Source organism: Heteronotia binoei, chromosome 1, assembly GCF_032191835.1.
Source record: "Heteronotia binoei isolate CCM8104 ecotype False Entrance Well chromosome 1, APGP_CSIRO_Hbin_v1, whole genome shotgun sequence".
NCBI classification, from domain to species: domain Eukaryota; kingdom Metazoa; phylum Chordata; class Lepidosauria; order Squamata; family Gekkonidae; genus Heteronotia; species Heteronotia binoei.
The window spans coordinates 38,031,523-38,047,888 of NC_083223.1; the positions used below are offsets into that span (position 1 = coordinate 38,031,523).

General features: G+C 43.7%; 1 protein-coding gene and 1 non-coding gene across 3 annotated transcripts in view; both read left to right on the top strand.

Annotated features, from left to right (window-relative positions):
- Positions 1 to 467: 467 nt before the first annotated feature.
- Positions 468 to 549, top strand: TRNAS-AGA (transfer RNA serine (anticodon AGA)). The gene has a single exon. It is a non-coding gene; the product is annotated as a tRNA-Ser (tRNA).
- Positions 550 to 673: 124 nt separating this feature from the next.
- Positions 674 to 16,366, top strand: part of HS1BP3 (HCLS1 binding protein 3) — a 71,788-nt gene continuing 56,095 nt past the window's right edge. For both annotated transcript variants that reach the window (XM_060233476.1, XM_060233481.1), the window contains exons 1-3: positions 674 to 795; positions 3,261 to 3,426; positions 15,109 to 15,316. In XM_060233476.1, the coding sequence (XP_060089459.1) occupies positions 752 to 795; positions 3,261 to 3,426; positions 15,109 to 15,316 (418 nt within the window). In that variant the 5' untranslated portion in view covers positions 674 to 751. The remainder of the gene's footprint in view (positions 796 to 3,260; positions 3,427 to 15,108; positions 15,317 to 16,366) is intronic.

A 16,366-nucleotide genomic window follows, 5' to 3' on the forward strand; every position in this document is an offset into this window, starting at 1 on the left:
GATTATGGAATGTCCTAACTCCCCCCCGCCCCCCGTTTAGATTACATTGAACAGAAAATAAAGATTTGGGGGGGGGGGGGGTGTTACAGTAACTTCCAGTAAAGGTTTAGTGTATCATACAATTGTGCATTATTACTATAGGTTAATTCGGTTAATAGAACAACAAATTACAGACTTCTTTCAGAACAGATCAAGAATCCTGGTTTCTAGCGATTTCCTTGTCATTCCTGGTAGTGCATCTTGTTAGATAGACTTGAGTATTGGGGCAGAAAGAAAAATAGAGATTTTATAGATAGTTAGCGCCGATGTAAACTTTTTATTATGTACTGCGGGGGCCATTAGTCTTTCATTGTATTCTCTACCAAATGCAAACCGAATCACTATTTTAGACCGCACAGAAAACAAAAACTGTGGAAGGAGAAAAACGAGTTTAAAAACACTTGTTCTCAAAGCTGTGGCAGCCAAGAGTAGTCGTGGCCGAGTGGTTAAGGCGATGGACTAGAAATCCATTGGGGTCTCCCCGCGCAGGTTCGAATCCTGCCGACTACGCTTCTTTGTTTTTTTTAACATTAGAACTTTTAAACCACATTGCAATATTCTACTAAGCAGCCAGGGCCTCCGAGCTCCCTGCGCAGGCTGAGATCGGAGGGAGTCATCGGAAGCTGCCAGAATGGAAAAACGGAGCGGTCCCGTGACGCTCCTTCCCGGATCTCCTCCCAGCTCGGCAAGAGGAGCGGAGCGAGGCGGCAGCATGCAGCAGCAGAGCCCGGCGCCGGCCGCCTTAGTCACCAGCAGGTAAGGAGGAGGACTGGAGAGAGCGGGCGGGCTCCTTCCCCGCACCCCCGCCGCGCGCTGGGCTGGGTCGTGCCGCCGGGGAGAGGCCAGGCTGTCAGTCACCGCTGGGCAGCTCCTGGCCCGGCCTGGCTGCGCTTCCGCCTCCCTCCTCGCCTCAACTTTCCCGCTGCTGCAGCCTGGGTTGCCCGAGTGGCCCTCTGGCCCCCCGCAACTCCCCTGCCCGCCTCCCTCCGGCGCTTGCCTGGCTCCTCCACCCGCCCACCCCGGTGGGTTTCTCCTGCCGGGTCTGAGGGCTCTTCTTGGCTCCTGAACGACTGCAGGAGTTGCCCAAATGTGCTCAGCCCGATGGGCCAGGCTGGCCCGAGCTCCTTGGATCGCAGAAGCGAAAAGGAGGGCTGATGCGACCGCCTTTCTCCATATGTTCCTTCCGCAGAGAGCAGTGGCGAACTGGGTCTACAAATATTGGTTGCCTGGGTCTAACAACGTTGGTCTAGAAATAAAAATATAGGAGGCCCACCCACAACTATAAGGCTATTATTTAATTTTTATAAGAAATAAATAAAATTTTCAAAAATGCATAAGTGGGGAAAAGGTACGATTAAATTTTTTGCAAAATTGTATTTTAGTAATGACAGTGTACGTATATTGTACGTATTATTGGCAGTATACAGTAGATACTAAATTTAAAGACAGATAGCATTTTCTCCAGGAGAGTTGATCTCTGCCAATTGGAAATCAGTTGTAAAAGTAGGAGATCCCCAGGCTCCATGTGGAGGCTGCCAACCTAAATACAACATAAATTTTAGTTGCATTACAGTAATAATATTGGAACACCTATTATATTTTCAAGCTACTAAAAGGTCATTAACATTTTTAACATATTGTTTAATGTTTAAGGGGGCCCACTTGCCATTGGGCAAGCTGACACCCTGGCCAGGCTGGCACTGCCAAAGAGCACTGTGTTCAAGGTCACAAAACCTACTATCTGTCCCTGGACCAAGGGAGGCCAGACTGTGCTCTACACAGACTAGGGCCTTCTCAGCAATGTGGAATGCCCTCCCAGAGGCCATAAGGGCCCTGCGGGATCTCTCCTAATTCCGCAGGGCCTGTAAAACTATTTCAACAGGGCTTTAGCACTTAAATGGGAGAGGAATGCCACCCTACACTGCTGAGCGATATCATTCATGAGGAGCTGTGTTCACTGTAGGATCACTGTCAGAAGAAAAAAAGTTACGACCCCGCCTATACTGAAGTTTTGAGCAGCACCATGAAATGTATTTTAATTGTTGTTTTATTGTTTTAAAATTATAATCTTAAATTGTTCTGAATTGACTGTTAGCTGCCCTGAGTCCGCTTGCGGAGAGGGTGGGATAGAAAATTAAATAAATAATGGGAGACCGCCATGGAAGTTCAGTTGTTGCTTCATAGATGCAGCCTATTTAAGGAACACCAAGACAAGAAAAACTACACCTACTCAATTTCTGCAGCTGTGTGAAGCGTTTAAAAAATGTGAGCACTTTCCTGGGGGGAGGGGGGGGAGTTGGCCCTGCTAGCTTTATATAGCATGTTACTATTACAAAGCCAATGGAAATACTTGAGGGCCTGTTAGTTACACACCTTCCCCCCCCACACACATTCCCACGAAGTTGCACTGAAGTTGTGTTTCTGAGGTCATAGCCGGTTAACTGGCTAAGTCATCAAATGCACCATTTCATTGCCTTGGGTTCCTTGAGTCCACAATGACAGAACCAGAGTGGTGCTGAAGTTAGAGTGAAAGACTAAGATTTGGGGAGACCCAGGTTCAAATCCACATGCAGGTATGGAAGGTCACTGGGTGATCTTGGGCCCCAGTCACTCTCTCTTAGTCACCACTTCAGGCTTGGGCGAATCACTGCTTCACAGTGACTGTTAGAAAATGGAGAACAGTGCTGGAAACCACTTTGGGTCCCATTGAAAAGTGGGCTATAAATCAAGGTAAACAAAAATCAATATTTCTTAAAAAAATAAAAATCAAATTCTTAAATTTAAATTGGATGTTTTTAATAGAATGCTTTTTGATGGGAAAAATCTATCCAAAGATAGTTTTCTCTTTAAGATACATTGTAGTCCAAAGGTTGTTCATCATGAAATATTGATTCGTTTTTAATTACATATCACAAGGCTGTATATTCTAAGGCAGAGATCACTGTGACTAGATCTAACTGTATCAGGAAGGAACACAGCGGATGCAGTAGCCAGAGCTGGGCAAAAACATTCCAAACCACCGCAGCTGCCTGGTTTTCGAAGGTGACAGCTGTGTCAGGTAGCATTTGCAAGCTGCAAATCTGGCTTTTCAAAGGGCATATTACTCCCTCCAATACAGGAGAGATTTCAAGTCCCTCGTCTGCCTTTCTACTAACCCAGAGAACCTCTGACTTTTCAGCAATGGATTTGTTGACTGTACTTTGGTGTATTTACCTCTGCAGGCCTGTTCAAAATGCCCACACAGGATTAGATCTGTCAGTCCCAGAGTACCAGGAGATCCGGGGGAAGATGATGTCTGGCCATGTGGAATATAATATTGTGGTTGTTACCCAACTGCCTGCATTCAAATCAGCAAAGCACAAACGGGAAGATGTCATTCAGTTTATGGTAATTGGTCACTTTAACTTTCTCGGTGGGAAAGGAGAAATAATTGTAGGAACTTTAAGTGGCTCATGTTTCTTATATATTGGACTGTGGGCTAACTAGTTGGCAGTTCAGCACTGATGTATTGGAAATGAACAACTATCACAAAGCCTCCTGTGCATTGTCCCCACAAAGTCCTTATATCTAGCATAGTGTAGTGGTTAAGAGCAGCAGACTCTAATCTGGAGCACCAGGTTTGATTCCCAACTCCTCCTCCACATGAAGCCTGCTAGGAGACCTTGGACCAGTCACAGTTCTCTCAGAACTCTCTCAGCCCTACCTACCTCACAAGGGGCCTGTTGTGGGGAGAGAAAGGGAAAGAGATTGTGAGCCACTTTGAGACTTTTTAAGATAGAGAAAAGCAGAGTATAGAGCCAACTCCGCTTCTGTTCTTCTTAGCTGTGTAGCGTCTCCAAGCTTCTGGCATCACATTTAAGAGGGACTGGCCCTATGTGCCTGTCTGTATCTTTGCAGCTGCAGACTACCTTGGCCACAGAATGTAGACATGCCAAGACTGCATGCTCATGTGCCTGCCACTCATGGTATTAAAATGTTTAAACATGATGCCAGCCATGTGGAAGGTTGAATTTTCTCAGCTGATATGCATACAAAAGACATCAAATCTAAGGTGTAACTCTGCTAGAAGGTAGTAAGCCTGTCTTTCAGTAAGGATGCACATGATGTATAAAAAATAATTCTTGAATGTAGTAAACCTTTGTGTATGACATCTAGTTTTCTGTATGAAAAACTTTTTTCAACAAAAGGGTATTCAAACATGTGAGTCACTACCTCCTGCAGTCTTGAAGTGGAATAGTCTTGGCTTGAGACCTCTGTCTTAGCTGGCCTTTATTTATACATCTCAGAAGACTTCTGTGCTTTGTAACTTTACAAACTGCTGATCCAAGCTGGTCCAATATAAAAGGGTTACCTTAGTTAATTTTTATCTGTATGCTGAACCTGTGTTTGCTGAGGCCAATGCAGCAGTTACCAAATATCAGTGCTGAAAATTGCAGTCATTTTAGTTGCTTTGTACCTGGCCCATGCTAAGATGTCTCTGTGCAGTTGACAGTGCTATCCTAAACAGAGTTGTATGTAACATGGCTTAATTTAGGTAACGTAAAGTGAGCTGTTAGAAACCATTATCAAGGACAGAATGAGTAGGCACATTGATGAACACGGGTTATTGAGGAAGACTCAGCATGGGTTCTGTAAGGGAAGATCTTGCCTCACTAACCTGTTATATTTCTTTGAGGGGGTGAACAAACGTGGACAAAAAAGACCCGATAGATGTTGTTTACCTTGACTTCCAGAAAGCTTTTGATAAAGTTCCTCATCAAAGGCTCCTTAGAAAGCTTGAGAGTCACGGAGTAAAAGGACAGGTCCTCTTGTGGATCAAAAACTGGCTGAGTAATAGGAAGCAGAGAGTGAGTATAAATGGGCAGTCTTCACAGTGGAGGACGGTAAGCAGTGGGGTGCCGCAGGGCTCGGTACTGGGTCCCATGCTCTTTAACTTGTTCATAAATGATTTAGAGATGGGAGTGAGCAGTGAAGTAGCCAAGTTTGCGGATGACACTAAATTGTTCAGGGTGGTGAGAACCAGAGAGGATTGTGAGGAACTCCAAAGGGATCTGTTGAGGCTGGGTGAGTGGGCGTCAAGGTGGCAGATGCAGTTCATTGTGGCCATGTGCAAAGTAATGCACATTGGGGCCAAGAATCCCAGCTACAAATACAAGTTGATGGGGTGTGAACTGGCAGAGACTGACCAAGAGAGAGATCTTGGGAGAGATAACTCATTGAAAATTTCAAGACAGTGTGCGTTTGCAATAAAAAAGGCCAACGCCATGCTGGGAATTATATAGGAAGGGAATTGAAAACAAATCCGCCAGTATCGTAATGCCCCTGTATAAATCGATGGTGCGGTCTCATTTGGAGTACTGTGTGCAGTTCTGGTCGCTGCACTCAAAAAGGATATTATAGCATTGGAGAAAGTCCAGAAAAGGGCAACTAGAATGATTAAAGGGCTGGAACACTTTCCCTATGAAGAAAGGTTGAAACGCTTGGGACTCTTTAGCTTGGAGAAACGTCGACTGCGGGGTGACATGATAGAGGTTTACAAGATAATGCATGGTATGGAGAAAGTAGAGAAAGAAGTACTTTTCTCCCTTTCTCACAATACAAGAACTCGTGGGCATTCGATGAAATTGCTGAGCAGACAGGTTAAAACGGATAAAAGGAGGTACTTCTTCACCCAAAGGGTGATTAACATGTGGAATTCACTGCCACAGGAGGTGGTGGCGGCCACAAGCATAGCCACCTTCAAGAGGGGTTTAGATAAAAATATGGAGCAGAGGTCCATCAGTGGCTATTAGCCACAGTGTGTGTGTATATATAAAATTTTTTGCCACTGTGTGACACAGAGTGTTGGATTGGATGGGCCATTGGCCTGATCCAACATGGCTTCTCTTATGTTCTTATGTTAAGTTGAGGCCAGTTTTCAAGGCAAGAGATGAACAGAGGTGGATTGGCATTGCCTTCCCCTTGTCTTCCTTGGTGGTTTCCCAAACAAGTATTAACCATGGCTAGGGTTGCTAACCTCCAGGTGGCACCTGGAGATCTCCCATTATTACAATTGATCTCCAGATGACCCAAATAAGTTCTCCTGGAGAAAAGGGCTGTTTTAGAAGGTAGACCCTATGACTATACCCTGCTGAGGATCCTCCCTTCCTCAAACCCCACCCTCTCTAGGCTTCACCCCCAGAATCTCCAGGTATTTGCCAGTCTAAGTCTGGCAACCCTAAATCCATGGCCAACCTTGCTTAGCTTCCAAGCTCTGTTGAGATTGGGCTTGTCTGGGCTATCTAGACCAGTGGCTTCCAACCTTTTTGGCACCAGGGACTGGTTTTGTGGAAGACAATTTTCCATGGACTGGTGTGTATGAGGGGGTAGCGCTGGGGTTTTTGCTGCCCCAGACTGCCCTGCTGCTAACAGGCCATGGTCAGTACCAGTCCGCGGCCCAGAGGTTGGGGACCCCTGATCTAGACTGCTATATCATTTACTTCATATATACTCTGTACAGACTGATGCTTATAAGTGGCAAACATTTGAATGAAGTGGTTATAAGTAACTTCTATCTGTCTGTCTGTCTGTCATCTCTCTGTCATCTCTCTGTCTGTCTATCGAGAGAACACTTCTATACACAAACTGCGTAGGTGTTCTTAGGTAAGCCACAGGGATTGTGCCTCCTTCTGTCTGCAGGTCTACCTTATGGAGCTCTTTTTAGGAATATTGTGATATACAAAAAAATCAGAAGAGCCCTGCTGGATCAGACTAGTGGTGCATCAGCATCCTGCTTCACAACCGGTTCCTCTAATTGCACTAGTATCTATATGAAGTTGTTGGAATCTTGGAAGTGCTAGATGTTAAGTATTGTTATTAATCAAGTCTCAAGGTAAATCAAGTAATTTGCTGCCATGCCTTGTTCTTTTTAGCCCCACCTGCAGAACTGAGGTGGGTAATGACCATAGACTGGGCGTTTTCATTGGTGGCACCACACCTTTGAAATGCCTGAGGCTTGCTTGGAGGCTATCTTTCACTTTGGAAACAGGCAAAAGCATTTCCTTTTTACCGAGGCTTTTAAAACTGAGGGGTTCCATCTTTTAAATGTTTTTAAACCATTTGCTTCTAGCCTGAGCTTGATTTTATTAATATCCTTTGCAGCCCCATTAATATTCTTTGCAGTTGAATTTTGTTTTATGCTGTCTTTATGTCTCTGACTCATTTGAATTGTTTTGTTTTGTTGCATTGTTTAGCTGTGAGCTGCTGTGTGCAGGTTTCTGGAAAGGTGGCATATATGTTTTCTAAAAGAAATGAACAGTTTGGGAAACATCATGTGATGAATGCACTTTTATTTATTTTGGCAAAGTTTTACTGTTGCCTGCCTGCTTTAAAAAGATGGCCAGTATAAATTAAGCAATGTGAAAGCCACCAAGCAAGGCCTTAAGGCTTCTAAGGCACGTGTGTCTAGTGAGTGACGCCTGATTCCTGAGAAGCTTTCTTCAACTTTAGCCTCCCCCCCACCACCACCTTTGAGTCTTACCATTTCAGAGTAGCATTAGTCTTGGGCGCTTGCTAGAAGCCTTGATTGCTTTGCCTTTCATTCCTTTCCAAGGAGATAATTAATTAAAACATTACAGTGCTCCACAAAAATGGCATTTTCTCCAAAGATGTGTTTGGGGGCAGCTGAGTACTGATATGGCCAAATGCCTTAAATTGTTTGACCATGTGTAAATAATTGCTGATGAGTTTTGGACTAGAAGCTTCTTGCAGACTTTTTTTTGGGGGGGGGGGCGAGGGAATCAGTTCCCCGTGCCCCATTTTTTTTGGCCGAAATACATTCTATTCCTTTTAAAGACACCTTTGGTTTCATCAAGCCTGGTCTAGTATTCAGAACTATTTAAGATTGATCCAAGTACAGCAACATAGCTGGGAAGCTGCCTTCTGATTTTTTGCAACTTTATGCACACACAGGCGATCCTAAGCAGGTCTACTCAGAAGTATGCCTCTTTGGTGAATGCATGGGGCTGCCATCTGTGCTGAGCTACAGATCACCAGTGTGCATGAGTGGGAACATATGAAGCTGCCTTATACTGAATCAGACCCTTGGTCCATCAGACCCTTGATCCCTTGGGAATATCAGAAGAGCATGGAACCAGGGCAAGATGCAAACTGGAATCATAAGTAGAGATGGGCACAAATGTGGAAATGGTGATTCATTTCTTTTTGTGGTTTGTTGGTTGGCCAAATTTGGTGGTTTGTTTTGTGTGGGTTTCACTTTTCTGATTGAATTGTGGTTCATTTGGTTTGGGAGGGATAGAAAGCACCAGCATGCCGTGAACATGCCTGGCATGATGACGTCACCTGAAAGTGATGCTCTCGCACCACACCCGTTTGCTGGGGCAATAGGCCTGGTGCTATAGTGGTATTTCTGAGTGACATCATCACACCAGGCATGTTCGCAGTGCATGAGGAGGATCCCCACCGATAATGACAGACGAACCACCACAAAACCAAGCCACTTTGTTTTGTGAATTGTATATAGCTCAAGTACCCGAACCAATTTTGAATGAGCCACAAATCGGATATTTTAGGCATGAATTGCAATTCATGGTCGATTCGTCCCCATCCCTAATCATAAGATCACCTGCCGGGGAGTAAGCCCCATTCAACCCTCTGAAGGAGGCTGCACTGTGTCCATGAGACTAGCCCAAGGTCACTCAGTGAGCAGCATGGGCAATCTGAACCCAGCGAACCCAGATTCTAGTATCACACTGTAACCTAGAGATCTTCAACTTAGCACCCAAATTTTCTAGAAAGTGGATCAGATGGGAGCTGCTCAGCAAGACTTCTGATTGGCCACTGGAGATTTTATTCACTGTGCAGATTTAAAGGCCATTTGGGGAGCAGTTTCCACTGCAGTGCAAGGATCTTTACTGTGTGACTGAAGGTCAACTGTTCTCACAGTGTTTTGTTTAAATGTATCTACTGTACTGTGAAAATTGTGGCAGCCATTTTCAGGCTGGCTCTGCCTCTTGTGTCAGCTGTTTTGTAGCAGCCATTTTGTGGCTGCCCTCACCACACTATGTCAGAATTCCAAAGGTGTCTACAGCAGCCCTGTAGCTAGGGGCCACCGGGGGGGGGGCATGGGGAGGGGGCCACAGGGGTGAGAGCAGGAAGCTGGAGAGGCCAGGGGCTGCCCCTTTCCCTCCTCCTCCATGATTTAAATTGTGTGAGAGGGGCATGCAGGAGCAGCTGCCACCCCTCCTGTGTGACTTAAAGGGCCCACCAATCCTAATAAACCTTCTTATTAGAGGCAATGACCAGGCTAATGAATAAGATAAAATGGATTTTATTTATAAAAGAAAAATAAAATCAAACATGCACACGCAAGTGGGGTGGCTTACACACAAGATATGGAAACACAGGAAGGAGTAGGTGAAATAGAGGAAGGAGAGATGGGGTAATACTATAACAGATCTTGAAGAATGGTTCAGCCTGAAGATGGATGATAAGGAGGGGTGCATGTAGAATGACCAGCGCTATACATAGGAAGACCTGACATGGATCAGGGGTGCTGCTTTGTGAGTAGTCAGCAGGACAGGCAAAAATGGGATGTGTTTGTACCCCAAAATGTGTCCTGAAGGTATGTTAATGTATATGGACTAATATGACAAAAGGCTTGATGGTTTCAGGAGGTCCTGACAAAAACAAGGTCCGTGTTCTCCCACGTGTTAGTCAAAAAGAAGGATGTGAAGGCAAATTCTATAAGGTGGCGGCTGGGTGGAGCTGCCTAGGTAATGGTTCCTTGATAGCTTGGCTTGAAGAGGAGAAATGCAGATTTGAACAGGTATTTAAAAGAACTATTTTGGAGTGATTTCTTGGAGGAGGAATGTACTAGAAATTCCATAGCATGGCAGCAGGAAAATTGGCTATGTTAATGCAATCAAACATTAGAATAGGTGTATCCACACCCAAGGTGATAGCTAGAGGGAGAAAATGCCATTAGTAACAGAACATAATTCAATCCTATCAGGGAGGAGGAGGAGCCAGAGGCAGGATCCTTTTGTCTTTGTACTTTGTCCTGACAATAGGTAGCCTCTTAGCCCATTAGAAACTGGGATTTTTGGATTATGACAATTACTCATCCTTTGTTTCCCAGAGGAGATAGAAGAATGGGTAGGGGTGGGATGGACAGAGAAGGAGCACAGAGGAATGTTGCAACCAGCTTGTCATTGGAACCTGCATCTCTCTCAGGTCCAGCAAAGGCTCTTGGCAGACCCACCATTAATGCTAACCCTGGTGTTTCTGAGGGCACTGCTGTGGAGGCTTTGCGTCTCTGAGTATGAGGATGTCATAGACCACCCCAGGCTGGAGGGCGGGCACCCTGGCAACAACAGGTGGTATGAGTGGTGTGTGTGTGGCTCAGTGATTCAGCATCTGCTTGGCATGCAGAAGATCTCAGCTTCAGTCCCTGGAATCTCCAGTTAAAAGGATCCAAGTACTAGCTGATGTAAAAGACTTCTGCTTGAGACCTTGGAGAGCCTTTGCCAGTCTGAGTAGAAGACAGTGACCTCAGTAGACCAATGATCTGATTCAGTATAAGGCAGCTTCATGTATGTTCTTCCTGCATGCACAGACTTTTGACAGCTTGACTTTGAAGATGTGCGAAGACCATTTGTACTGATGTTGTTTTTGTTGTTGTTGCAAAACTGGGAAATCTCTTCCATTGGTAGAGAAGTTCCAATTTGTCACTTTCTATGTCTGCACATGATCTGAGAGGTGATAAACTGAGTGACTAATAGATATATGATTCTGGAGTAAGATTATACCAGTAAGGGATTTGGGAATGTCATGCAATTCAGTGTTTTTGAATTCCATGGCACAGCAGAGTTGTGAGTTGGGGTCCAGAAGTCTTTATTCAGATACCTACATACAAACTAGGGGGCTTCAGGTTTTAGTCCCCCTGTGCTCCCCTAAAAAGTATTTCCTGGAGACCAGAGAACTCTCTGGAGTGGCATCGCATCCAGTGTGGCAAGCAAAAATCCATGAGGTACACAGAGAAACAGCAGTTTTGTAATCCTTTCTATCTGTTACTTATAGAATTGTTTCTATGCTTGTGGGTGTATCACTGAAAGTGTAAGGTGCATTTGGGTACACCGTTGTGCAGAAAGGCCTTTAGAGTATCCTAAACCAGACGATAAATACTTGCAATATGCTTTGACAAAACAGTGTGTTGCAGTGTTGCTATACAGTAATGTTAAAAGTAGATGGATGCACCATTGCTGAGATAAATCAGTCATATCCAAGTCTGATAGATTTAGACATAAGAGAACTTGGAAGGTGCTTTAGAAACCTATTTGGTTCAGGTGATTTTCCAAATTAATGTATGTAGCAAAATCAAGAAATGCAGGTTAATTTAATGTTTGACTACTACAGGTTGGATGATTCCAGCAGAGGGCACTCAAACACCATTTAAGATGCATGTTGTGTAGGCGTGGAGAAAGAATATAATTCCATTCACAGATTGCTTATTTGAATGTTTCTATTTGGAGTTAATGGGTTTCCATTATTTTTAAAGCAACACGGATGGGGAGGGTGCATTGTTTTCCATGTGTGAAAGATTAAATGCGAATCTGGTATCACTCCACAGAAATCAAAATGTTGTGTGCATCATCATTTAGGGCCACAGCCTGGGTAGTGGGTAGAAACCTTGGAGGATGAATATGTGCTAAAGCCCAGTATCACAGAGAAAATGGCCTCTTTAGCCTGAGTGATGTCCTCATGACACAGAACATTAGCAATTACTTACCCTCAGCTCTGTTACACAGAGTGTTTGTGTTCCTGCTCTCCAACCAAAAACATGAATGGGGTTTTGGCAGCATACCTGTTGGGTCCTTGGCCATCAGTGTGTTCTATCTCTGTGATTTGTCATAACATCCTCTTCCTATTTATGCTCTGTATCTGAGGTGAGGAAGCTTATCTTGCATGTTACTTTCTGGAGCCTCCTTGTTGCTTTCTTTTGTTTTCTTGTTATTGTATATCTTTTTCCAGCTCATCTTCCCTGTTTCTCACCCTTGCTCCTGCTCTTTACCTGGCATTGTCTATTAGACATCACTTCTGCCTGGACTTTTACTGACCCCTATTGGTGAGTTGCTACTGAAGAAGGTGAGTTGGTTTTTATACCCTGCTTTTCTCTACCTGAAGGAGCTTACAATTGCATTTTCCTTTCTCTCCCTACAACAGGCCCCTTGTGATGGGGCTGAGAGAGAGAACTGTGACTGGCCCAAGGTAACCCTACAGACTACGTGGAGGAGGAGTGGGGAATCAAGCTGGTTCTCTAGATTAGAATCCCACACTCTTAACCATGACTACACCATGCTGGCTCTGTTGAGTGGAATCTTTCTAGAACTGCCATGTGGCTTGTTGTGAATTTTCACATATTCTTATACAATCTTGAATTTCTTCTGTAAGCACTCAGACAGGTCTAGCATAACAACTGCAAGACTTTGTGCCAGTGTTCTGTGGCATTAGTATTGGAGCAGGACTCTTGGCTGGAAGCACTTCAGGCATTATGGTTGATGCCATCATTTGTCAACTTCTTTTAAAAGGGTTGTTTCCATTTACAATTGACAGTGTTTGTTTCTGTGCTTCTTTGCTGCTTCTCTTTAGGAAGCCACTAGCATCCCCTTGTGTAGACATATGTCCACTGTGAGTTTTAGAACTGTTGATTGATTTGTTTTTTTCCCCTTTACTAGAAAGGTTACTGGTATATAGAAACACTTTTAGGGAAGCTTCATGGATACAGTTTTGGTTTGCTCATCTAGGGCATCTATCAAGCAGAATTTGAAACTAGGTCTAAGTTTTATTTGTTTAGTACATTGGTATCTTCCAATTTCTCCCAGGGACTTGAGTGGCATGAGTGATAATCACATGAGGTCCACTCAGCACCATCTAAGGTTTAGAAAAAGTGATTTTTCTATACTAGTCAGAATTTTTGGTGACCTCAGTGTTGGGGTTCAAGTTTTTCAGGAAAGGGGAGGAGCCTTGGCTCAGTGGTGTGGCATCTACTTTTTGCATAGAAGGTCCCAGAATCAACCCATATCCAAGGGGATGTTTAGTCTGGAGAGGAGGTGGCTGAGAGGTAATATGATCACCATCTTCAAGTATTTGAAGGGCTGTCATATAGAGAATGGTGTGGAATTGTTTTCTGAGGCCCCGGAAAGTAGGACCAGAACCAATGGGTTGAAATTAAATCAAAAGAGTTTCCGGCTCAACATTAGGAAGAACTTCCTGACCGTTAGAGCGATTCTCAGTGGAACAGGTTTCCTTGGGAGGTGGTGGGCTCTCCTTCCTTGGAGGTTTTTAAACAAAGGCTAGATGGCCATCTGACAGCAATGAAGATCCTGTGAATTTAGGGGGAGGTGTTTGTGAGTTTCCTGCATTGTGCAGGGGGTTGGACTAGATGACCCTGGAGAGGTCCCTTCCAACTCTATGATTCTAAGTAAAAGGATCAGCCACCAAATGAAAGTCTTCTGTCTGAGGCCCTGGAGAGCCACTATCATCAGAGCAGACAATCCTGACCTTGTGGACCACAGGTCTGACAGTATAAGGTGGGATCATGCATTTAAGGCCTCCCCTTCCCGTCTTTTTGAACCTATGCTGCTGCCTCCATAGAGCTTGAGGTGCCTGGGTTCCAGAATCTGCATTTGGGTCCCTCATTGAGCACATTAATTTTTGCAAGGGTAGACTCTCTTTCAGTCTTCTAAGTTGGTCTTGACAGCTCTCCGTACTTTTATTTCAGGCAAGCCTTTGCAGGTCTGTATATGTCTCCTCCATCCCCCCTCCACTTTAATTTGCCTTATATAATTGTATTTTGGGACTTCCTCTTGCTCTTCTTCCATGCAATTTTCCTTCAATTATATCTTTGAACTAGTCCCTGCATAGATCTCCACCCTTTCCCGCCCTCTTTAATTCACTTTATATAATTGTGTTCAGATGCTTCCCTTTCTTCAATCCAATTACCCTTCAATTACACCTTGGACTTGTTCTCTGTTTCTCAAAAAGTGCTCTGTCATATATGTCTTCTTTTGAATATCAGGCACTGAGAATTAGCAGGGGAGGCAGCTGTCTTTATGCCTAACTTGGAAGAGGCGACGTCTTGAAAGTGCATGGTGATCTTCCAGTGAAAGCAGAATGCTGGAAAAGGTGGAGTCTTGGTCTAAACTATCAGGGTCTTAAAATATTCTTATGATTTGTCCAAAGTCTCATGATTGAACAGCAATTTGAACCAAGATCTTACGGGTCTAAAGTCTGATCCCCTAACGTACAGGCATTATGGTATAAGAGAGTCTTGAAGCTTAATTCAGACTTTATAGAAAACTCTAGTTTATTTAAAATATAAGGGTTAGCTTGTAAAATCATGATCTAGCTCACAGGCAATCATTGAAATTTATTTATTTACAACATTTATACCCCACCTTTTGGTTCCAGGACCAAGAAGTGTGATTTCATTGCCTTAATACTTTTCCCCACAGAGACCCCTACTGGTGTTGTGGTAAGGGTGCTGTCAGGGAGCAGTCCCAGATTAAACCAGGATGTCTGCATTTGTACATCATGCAAACTATTGTGAAGACTAATTGCAGTTAATAAACCTACTCGGGGCTTTTTTTGAGCAGGAACACACAGTTCCGGCTGGCTTGGCATCAGGGTGTGTGGCCTAATATGCAAATGAGTTCCTGCTGGGCTTTTTCTATATATATATATATAAAAGCCTTTCTCTTTAGTCTCTGGACCATGTTGGAAATCAGGTAATAGATGATGTGATAGACCTCTGCCTGAAACCCTAGAGAGCTGCTGCTAATCTGAGTAGACATTATTGTCCGATCAACCAAGTGTCTGATTCAGTATAAGGCTGCTTCGTATGTTCATATGGGAATATCAGCCTGCAGTTGGGGGTAGAAGTTCTGATCTTTGCCTTTGCTGGGACCACAGAGCTACTAAATTTTGCTTCCGAAATCATGAGGAATTGTGTTCTTCTTTACATGCTTCTCCACATTTGCCATTTAATAAAGAATATTTATTTCATTGTAGGTCTCAAAGAAATACAGCGAGATTGAGGAATTTTATCAGAAACTGGTTTCACGGTATCCGCAAGCATCTCTGCCTTCATTGCCAAGGAAAGTGTTGTTTGTTGGGGAATCTGACATTCGAGAGCGAAGAGCTATGTTCAATGAGATCATGAGATCCATTTCCAAGGAAGCAGATCTAGCAACAAGCCCTGAGTTACTGGAATTCTTAGGTAATTCCAAAATTATTATTTTTAATTTCTTTGATTTATATCCCGCCGTCCCCGCCAAGGCAGGCTCAGGGCGGTTCACAAATTTAAGGTCACAGTTACATTGTGTGACCAAATAAAATAAAACAACAATAAAAACATAAAACATAAAAACAATTTCTAAAAACATTTACTTATACTAGTATCAAGGTTTCAGGCAGCGATCTAAATGGTGGTTAGCCATTCTAAGAGTTCCTAGGATCACGACAGCATGAAGAGGTAGACCGTCGGTGATGTTCTCCTTAATATTCGGTGATGTTCTCCTTAATAACGGAAGGAAATTTCTTCAATACAGAATAGTTCAAACCTTACAGGTTCAAAATGATTGCAAAATAAACAGTGTTCTTCCAAAATCTTTTAAGGTTGAGTTCTACTGCTATTATGTTAAGGACTGGTGGTACATATTATAATAAAGTTCTACAGCAGGTAGCAAAGTTCTCCAAGAGAAGAGTTCCGTGATCATGGGAGATTTCAGTTACCCAGACATCTGTTGGAAGTCCAACTCTGCTAAAAATGAAAAGTCAAATAGATTCCTGACTTGTCTTGCTGACAACTTCCTTTTCCAGAAAGTGAAGACGGAAACAAGGGGATCTGCTATCTTGGATTGGATTCTCACCAACAAGGAAGAATTGATTGAAGAAGTGAAAATAGTGGGCACCCTGGGCAGTAGTGACCATGTGATTTTGGAATTTACAGTCTTAGGGAAGGGAAAAGCTATACATGGTCAGACTTATAGGTTGGACTTCAGAAAGGCAAACTTCAGTAAACTTAGAACTATGCTGGGTAAAATCCCATGGTCAGAAATACTTAGGAGGAAGGAGGTTCAGGAGAGGTGGGAGTTTCTTAAAAGCGAAATACTGAAAGCGCAATCACAGACAATTACTATGAGAAGAAAAAATGGCAGAAGCCTAAAGAAGCCAAGTTGGCTCCATAAATGGCTCTCTAAAGACTTGAGAAATAAAAAAAGACTCCTTTAGGAATTGGAAGGAGGGCCTTATAACCAAGGATGAATAT